This window comes from Zea mays, chromosome 4 (genome assembly GCF_902167145.1).
Source record: "Zea mays cultivar B73 chromosome 4, Zm-B73-REFERENCE-NAM-5.0, whole genome shotgun sequence".
Lineage (NCBI taxonomy): Eukaryota > Viridiplantae > Streptophyta > Magnoliopsida > Poales > Poaceae > Zea > Zea mays.
Genome location: NC_050099.1, coordinates 56,171,706 through 56,180,077, shown reverse-complemented (window position 1 = coordinate 56,180,077; position 8,372 = coordinate 56,171,706). Strand labels below are relative to the sequence as shown.

At 45.6% G+C, this 8,372-nt stretch overlaps 2 protein-coding genes across 3 annotated transcripts; one reads left to right on the top strand and one right to left on the bottom strand.

Annotated features, from left to right (window-relative positions):
- Window positions 1–2,673: 2,673 nt before the first annotated feature.
- On the bottom strand, window positions 2,674–4,052 carry LOC103653268 (manganese-dependent ADP-ribose/CDP-alcohol diphosphatase). Its single transcript, XM_008680208.2, has one exon. The coding sequence runs from the start codon at window positions 3,893–3,895 to the stop codon at window positions 2,900–2,902; it is 996 nt and encodes a 331-aa protein (XP_008678430.1). The 5' UTR covers window positions 3,896–4,052; the 3' UTR covers window positions 2,674–2,899.
- A 259-nt stretch (window positions 4,053–4,311) lies between these two features.
- On the top strand, window positions 4,312–7,952 carry LOC100384742 (Cytochrome c1 1 heme protein mitochondrial). 2 transcript variants are annotated; one of them, XM_035967072.1, is made up of 8 exons: window positions 4,312–4,494; window positions 5,036–5,103; window positions 5,824–6,026; window positions 6,320–6,599; window positions 6,682–6,753; window positions 7,183–7,299; window positions 7,386–7,451; window positions 7,551–7,952. In XM_035967072.1, the coding sequence occupies exons 2-8, from the start codon at window positions 5,044–5,046 to the stop codon at window positions 7,665–7,667; spliced, it is 915 nt and encodes a 304-aa protein (XP_035822965.1). In that variant the 5' UTR covers window positions 4,312–4,494; window positions 5,036–5,043; the 3' UTR covers window positions 7,668–7,952. The 2 variants fall into 2 exon arrangements, with proteins under 2 accessions (XP_035822965.1, NP_001353804.1); NM_001366875.1 differs by having other exon boundaries at window positions 4,349–4,498; window positions 7,551–7,924.
- Window positions 7,953–8,372: the final 420 nt, after the last annotated feature.

The window sequence follows — 8,372 nt, the reverse complement described above, 5'->3', positions numbered from 1 at the left end:
TTTGGCGCACATATGAGGCGCACTCGGGTTTGCCCTTAAATCTGGGTGTGACAGAAACATACCAAGCAAGTCCATACACATTTCCAAGTGCTCCAACACACAAGTGCGTAAAAGAAACAATCGGTGATTAGCGTAGGCGCTTTGCGAGGTGCTTAGGTTAGTTAGACCGCTATTGCACTTGCTCTAGGTGATTTCTAGTTAGTTGAGTGAGTTTAAAAAAACCCACAAAATCCCTCAGCTCTTGCGTGAGCCGTTGTAATTGTACTGAGTGGGGCAAGAGTCTTGCGAGACCATACCAACTGAGTTTGTGGTGCGACCGCCACCATGTACCGGAGGGAACGAGGCCCACGACATTTCGACCAGAAGCTCGATAGTGAAGACGACATGGAGCATCCGAGAGGAGGCCGAAAGCGGAGCACCGCTTGCGCGTGGAGAAAGCCCATGGATCCCTATGGAGTTACTCATCCATGGTGCTTAGCCCTCGCATGGGCTACCCTTTGCGTAGGGCACCAACGATAATTAGTTGGGACCTTGCGCGGTTCTGGATACCTCGGTGAAGATACCGGTATCGTCCACGGGGGTTTGCATCTCTACTTTTGATCTATAGCTTTCAACTTTACATTCAATTACTTAAGTTCCTTTCTCTCTATAACTAGTTTAGAATTGTTAGGATTGGAACTTGAATTGCAAAACTCCTTTTGCAATAGAGATATCAACACTTAGACAAAACATAGTTTTCACATTCTAGTTTACATATTTGCATAGATTTTGTTCTAAGGATTTATTTGTGGCCTAGATTAGCAAAGTTTTTAGAAGTCCTAATTCGCCCCCTCTTAGGTGTCTCGATTCCTTTCACACACCAACCGAGTTTGTGGTGTGGTCGCTACCGTGTACCAAAGGGAACGAGGTCCACGACGTTTCCGTTGGAAGCTCGATAGTGAAGACGTCAGAGAGCGTCCTAGAGGAGGCCAAAAGCGGAGCACCACTTACGCGTGATGAAGGCCTGCGACTCTCTATGGAGTTACTCGAACGGGTGCTTGGTCCTCGCATGGGCTTCCCTTTGCTTTGGGGCACCAACGAGGATTAGTCATAACCTTGTGTGGTTCTGGATACCTCGGTAAAATTATCGCCGCATCCACAGGTGTTTGCAATCTCTATCTTTGTTCTTTAGCTTCCGCATTTACATTGATTGCTTAAGTTGGAAACTTTACTATTTTTAGTTTGGAATATAGGATTGGAACTTAGGTTGCATAACTCTTTTTCTTTTTGCGGTAGAGATAACAACACTTAGACAAAACCTAGTTTGCACAATCTTGCTTAGTTATTTGCATAGGTTTTTTAGGAGAATTATTTGTGGCCTAGATTAGCAAGATTTTTAGAAGTCCTAATTCACCCCCTCTTAGGCGTCTGTGTTCCTTTCACTTTCAAAGGGCAAACTAAAGTAGTCTTATGCATGTGACAAAGGGTGCAAGCTCACTGAGTCCCAAGTGATGCAGGTGGAGTGTGATAGCCTGAAGGAAACCCCCAGGCTAAGTCATCCTACAGTAAAGGCGGAAGATCTCAAGCCCCCTCATAAGAAGGCCTCATCAATTACTTTGCAAGCTGAGTCCAGGCTCAACAAGCAGGTTTAGTTAGACCCTAATGACTTGTGCAAGATAACTCATATTGGAGACAACCTAGATCCCAAATAGGAATTCACACTCGCTAGTTTCTTGCAATAAAACTGGAGCACCTTTGCCTGATGGCCATCCGACATGCTAGGAGTCTCGAGGGATTTGGTTGAGCACTCTTAATGTGAGTCTCCATGCGAGGCACGTGAAGCAGAAGCTATGCCATTTTGCCTAGAATAGAGAAGATGTAATCCAAAAATATAATTCTATTGCTAGAAGCATTGTCCATAAGAGACGTATTTCACTCCCAATGGGTCGCTATCTCTGTGCTTGTTTACAAAAAGAATAAACAATGGAGGATGTGTGTGGACTATACTGACCTAAATAAATCTTGTCTAAAAGATCTCTTTTCTCTACCACACATTTATCATATTGTGGATTCTACCTTCGGATGCGATATCCTTTCTTTCTTAGATTATTATTCCAGCTAACATCATATTTCATTGAAGGGAGAAGATCAAATCAAGACAACACTCATCATCGCATTCGACATATACTACTGTAGTACTACGTTGTTTAAGCCGAAAAACGTGGGGGTTACATATCAAAGGGGTTCAAAAGTTTCTACCCTCTCAACTACACATAGTTGTTGAAGCATATGTAGATGATGTCATTATCAAATCTCAATAAAATTGATCTAATCTATAATCTAGCTAAGACCTTTGAAAGACTTGGGAAGTTTAATACTAGGCTCAATGCAGAAAAATACACTTTCGGCATGCCATCTGGGAAACAATTGGGATATCTAGTTTCTTATAAAGGTATTAAAGCAAATCCAGAGAAGGTCGCTTTAATTCTTAGGATGGAGTTTTAAGAGCTTTTTGTTGCTCTAAAATCTTTAAAAAATAATTTAGACATGGAGTTTGAAGTTACTTACATGTCATATATGAAAGCAATCTACGCTATAGAGCAGTACTGCTCTACCCGAAATTTTGAAGTAGAATTGTTCTGAAGTGGAGCAGAGCCATGCCAGACACCTTGATACTGACGCGCCAATAAAAAATACATAATTTGACTAATGAATAATATGTAATTTAACAAACAAAAATTGATAGGCTGCCTTAAAAAAGTAGGCAAATTATTTTGGACGACGGTTACGTTCGTTGGTATCCATTGATTTCGTCGTTAGCCTTCGCTACAACTACTACAACTACAAGAAACAACTGCCAACGACTATGGCAGCAGTAGAGCAACAGTGTCGGTACAAGCAGATGCGGCAAATGCAGGTTCTACGCAGAAGCTAGCTCATTCGAGGGGCTGAGCAGCATCTCCGTGCTGGCCATTCTGTCCGATCCAACGAGCCTCAGCCGGTCCGGGTGCACCTCGACGTGTCCAAACGCATCGGTGCCCGGCGGGCACTCGAGCGCGGCCTCCAGCGTGCGGTGGTGCACGCCGCTGTCGTCCACGGCGTACCCGCCCTTGTGGACGTGCCCGGCGAGGCACGCGACGACGCAGCCACCATGGCGGCGCACGACGTCCATCACCTCCTCGTAGTTCCACATGAGACCCGTCGGGGACGCGGCACCGGGGTGCATAGGCAGGTGGCTGCACACGACGGCCTTCTCCCCGCGCCGCTCAGCGCGGCGGAGGACGCCGTCCAGCCACCGCAGCTGCGCCTCGCCCACGCCGCCGTTGAACATCACGAACCGCCGGTCCGTCCCCTCCAGCCCGCTCGGGCTGTTCTTGTCATGGTTCGGGTTCCGCTTCTCCAGAAACCGCCGCGCCGCCGCGGACACAGGGTGGCCGCGCGGCCACCCCACGGCGCTGAAATCGTACGCGTCCAGCACCACAAAACGGTACCCGGGCCATGGCGAGAAGTCGTAGTAAGCGCGTCCCGGCGACGCCGACGGCATGCGCAGCACGGAGACCAGCTCGCTCCGGGGTAGGTTGTAAAGGCAGTGGTTGCCGAGCATGTGGTACGTCGGCCCGCCGCGGAAGCCGTCGAACTCGCGCACCACGGCCTGCACGGCGGCCAGCGACCTGTCCTTGGGGCAGAAGCCGTCTACGATGTCGCCGAAGTTGATGCAGAACCTGACGCTCCTCTCGCCGTTCCACCTCTCGACCGCACGCCGGAGGACGGCGATACTGTGACGGTAGTAGCGCGGCACGCCAAGGAAGGACCGGCCGTCCGGGATGTCGGCGTACTGTACGTCGGCGATGACGCCGAAGGAGAAGAGCGGCTCCTTAGTCGACGGCCGGACCACACCATTCGGGTGAGTCAGCATGGATCGAACGAGTGATTGAGCGATGCTGGGTGGCAGGGCACTGTGGCACCCGGCAGCCTGGCACCGGCAGGCACGACGATGGAGTAGAGGAGAATGGGAATTGGAGGCGCACAAAAAAACTATCTGCCGCTCCCTTGCACCGGTGCACGGTGCGCCTCTCGTTTTTGGATTAAAAAGCGCCATGACAAGTGGGTGACAGGTCGCACGATCGACGGCTGGGATCAAATCTCCGATTTTGTTTTTTTAATTAATTATTAATCCATGTTTTTAGATTACATACGAGGAGCAATTCTGAAGGGAAACAAATAAAACAACCTATTCATTTGGGCCTCTAAGACAGCCGATCATTTTGGGCCTACAAGAGCTTGATGCAATCGCTCACTAAGGGCCCACGTGGCCCGTCCGGAAGGCACGGCGCGAGGTGACCCCACGTGTCAGTTGTCACGCCCCAAAGACCGGCACCCCGCCGGGTCCGAGGTGCATCGCGGCATCGGCATCGCCACAAAGCCCATCTCACAGCCCCGCAGCCTCTTCTCCTCGTCCATCTCTTCCGCCTCCCTCCCCGCGCCGCCGTTCGCCGAAGCCCCGCGTCGCGTCGCGTAGGTAACTTCTACGAACCCCTACTCCCATTGGTTTACGCTGGTTTGTCCCCCTCCCAGGCGTCTGAGGTCTCCGATCTGGTGATCTGCTCTAGTCTCCGGTAGCTGCGGATGACTCCTGGGTCGGGCATTAGCTTCTTGGGACCGTGGGAATCGGGCGGCTAGATCTGTGGGAATCCTATCGATTGGGGCGTCGCGTGGGCATCCGGAGCCTCACCTGGCGTGCTTCACCGCAGGCGTCGTCGTCGTCCGTCTGCATTTCACTGGGTTGGAGATCCGTCCATCGCAACTTCAGTCGATTTCTGTTTGTGTTGCTTGTTGGGACTTGCTAGATTGCTAGTTTGTTCTGCAGAACCATTCCTCGTTGTTTATGATCCCTAAATTACTATTTCCGTTGCGGGTGTCGCTGTTATACTGATGAAATTAGCAACAGAAACTCATGAGTTTGTTCTGTATTAGTGTGTTTTTGTTTCACGTGAATTCACTAGATTAGTCTACTGTTGCCAATTGGATTAGAACGTAAACCAAGTCCAATTTGCAGAGTGCTTGATGGCTGCCGCAAGGGGCATTAACCAGCTTCTGAAGAGAATTCTCCACAACCAGTCCGCTGTAAGTGTTTTGGTGAACTCTTTGTTTATTTGCATGTTGCTCTAAAATGCGTCCATATTCAATCTTATGTGTTTTTTATTTCCACATCCATCTTGGGTACACCATCACGATATGGAATCTATCTGACTGGAACCTATTGTTCATCCTTAAAAACAAGTCGTAGGGAACATGCTTAGCCTGTTAGAATCGACATTCTCAACATGGAGTGATGATATACACTGCTGTATGTGTTTCTTGTGTGGCTCATGCTTGCCAGTTTTGTCCTCTCCTACTGTATCGATTTGAACCAAATAACATAAATTATAGTAGTGCCTCCTTTCACATATATATGACGCCATTGATTTTTTTTTCAAAACTTTACCACTCGTCTTATTCGAAAATGTAAAATTTCAAGTCACGGTCAAACAACCTTAAGTGATAAAACAAATCACAACAAAATAAATGGTAACTCACGATTTTCTTTGAATAAGATGAGTGGTCAATGTTTTGGAAAAAAATCAATGGTGTCATATATTTGTGAACGGAGGGAGTGCATTTTAAGTTCTGTTGACTAGACATTGACTGCTAATCATATTTTTACTGTGACCCTCCATTCTGAATAAAAGATAGTATTTATGGAAATCAATAGTTATCTAGAAGATCATATTTACCGGTTGGTTAGACAAGTTCCATTTTTCTGTGTGTCTCAGTTGTGTCTAACATCATCATCATGATCTTCAGGGTCCATGGCTGCTTTCTTCATTTCGGGGAAATCATGAAGAGTCCTCTGCTGGATTGAGAGCATTGGCGCTTCTTGGAGTTGGTGCCTCCGGTCTTTTGAGTTTTGCTACAATAGCATCTGCTGATGAAGCTGAGCATGGTTTGGCAGCCCCAGATTATCCGTGGCCACATGCTGGCATCATGAGCTCTTATGATCATGCATCGTAAGTCAACCATAGCTTCTTCTTTTCATGAAGCTTTGTTTCATATGATATGGCGTGATGTTTACAAATTCATGTAAGCCTTATTTATGAAATATGGATTGTTGACAGAGATTGACAACCTGATTGTGTACTGGGGTATATAATTCTTAAATGGCATGCTGTAGTGATTTAAGAATTACAACTGAAGTCATTCTTTAGTTGTCTTGTTTCTAGGATAAATTCTTGTTGAAGTGCTAGTACCTTGTTTTCTTGTATGTTGCTCTAATTTATCTTATAAAAATATTATTGCACAGAATTCGCCGAGGGCATCAAGTTTACACACAAGTTTGTGCTTCTTGTCACTCCATGTCCTTGATTTCATACCGTGATTTGGTTGGGGTGGCCTATACTGAGGAGGAAACAAAGGCAATGGCTGCTGAGATTGAGGTCGTTGATGGTCCTAATGATGAGGGTGAAATGTTCACCCGCCCTGGTAAACTCAGCGATCGCTTTCCACAGCCTTATGCAAATGAGCAAGCAGCCCGATTTGCTAATGGTGGCGCCTACCCGCCGGACCTTAGTCTTATCACAAAGGTAATTGCAGTTAATGGTGTTGCATTGCTTTGATGTGGCCTTTCACTGATTATGGCTTACTGTTTGCATTGCATTCATCCAGGCAAGGCACAATGGTCAGAACTATGTTTTCGCTCTTCTTACTGGATACCGTGATCCACCTGCTGGTGTTCAGGTACTTTACTTGTGTATTTATTCTTGCAATCTGGTGTGTTTTACAGTTCCGTGATGTTTTCGCTCTAGTATTGTTGTTTATAAATGGTTAGGAGTACCTCTTGCTTGATAATATACAATCACTTCTAGCATATGATTTCATTTCAAATCACTTCATCATACTGAGTCCTGATTCACACACTGTGTTTTCTGTTTTAATGATGTTGTATGTTGAAAGCACTTACTGTTTTATCTGTATGTACTATGTATACCATGGATGATTCTTTGATTCTGGAACCCAATCAACCTGTGCCCTATAGATATTGATTAAAATATTTCTCATGATTCTGATTAAGGATGTATTATCTTTCATACTCTTTTCCTTTTTTTTGTGTTTGCCTTTACTATCTTACAAGTAACGATAAAAAACATTGGTTGATCTGTATCCTAGATTCGTGAGGGTCTGCACTACAACCCCTACTTCCCTGGTGGTGCCATAGCCATGCCCAAGATGCTCAATGATGGAGCTGTTGAGTATGAGGATGGTACTCCTGCAACTGAAGCCCAGGTAAACTATTACTGTTGTTGTTTATCCCTGTACTTTTGAATTGTGGGGCTAGGACTAAAGTTTGACCACTTATACTTCCATCACAGATGGGTAAGGATGTTGTATCATTCCTTTCATGGGCAGCTGAGCCTGAGATGGAAGAGAGAAAGCTGGTAACAACCTCGCGACTTAATCAATTAACTGCAGTTTGCGCTGTTGCTTTTCAATTTGCTATAATACTTATCCTGATCACAACTCAAATTTCATGGTAGATGGGAGTGAAATGGATCTTTCTACTATCACTAGCGCTTCTTCAAGCTGCATACTACCGCCGCATGAGGTGGTCAGTCTTGAAGTCCCGTAAGCTGGTCCTGGATGTTGTCAACTGAGGACTACCATTACCCTTTTTTATATTTAAATATGAGCTGTTAAGGAGTATTCAAAATAATGAATTTGTGATGTACAATTTTGCCACTGGGGGCTAGGTTCCATGCCTAGAGATTATTTTGTTTTCTTTACTCTGCTGAGCTGCAAAAGCATTTCACCAACGGGTACATTTCACGTTTTTTTGGTTTGCAATGCCTCGATGTTATCAGCAACCTTGTAACTTAACAGCTGATGAGAGTTGATAAATTCTTGTGCTATGAAATACACCTATCGTATGTCTTGGTCTCGCTTGCGGGAGTATTGTGTTTGCTATTCAGTTATTCTTGCTGGACGTCGCCCTTCATCGCGCAGCATAGTTTGAGAACATTTTTTTGCAGATTTAAAGCAACGGCTAATTGAGGGGGTTGGGGCTATAAATACCCTCTATGGCTAGTTTGGAAGCTTAAATCCCCTTTGGGATTCAAGTGGATTAGAGAGGAAACTAGTTCATTTCTATCTCAATCCTCTTCAATCCCAAAGGAAATTTGAGGTTATCAAAGTAGCCCATAAGGCCATAAGGGCTGGTTTGGGAACCCCATTTTTTGAGGGAATTCTGTTTTCCTAAAAGAAATTAGTTTATTTTCTCTTGGGAAAATATAAATCTCTTAGAAAAATGGAGTTTCTAAATTAGCCCTAAATGGTCCATTCGATACACCAATCACCACTAG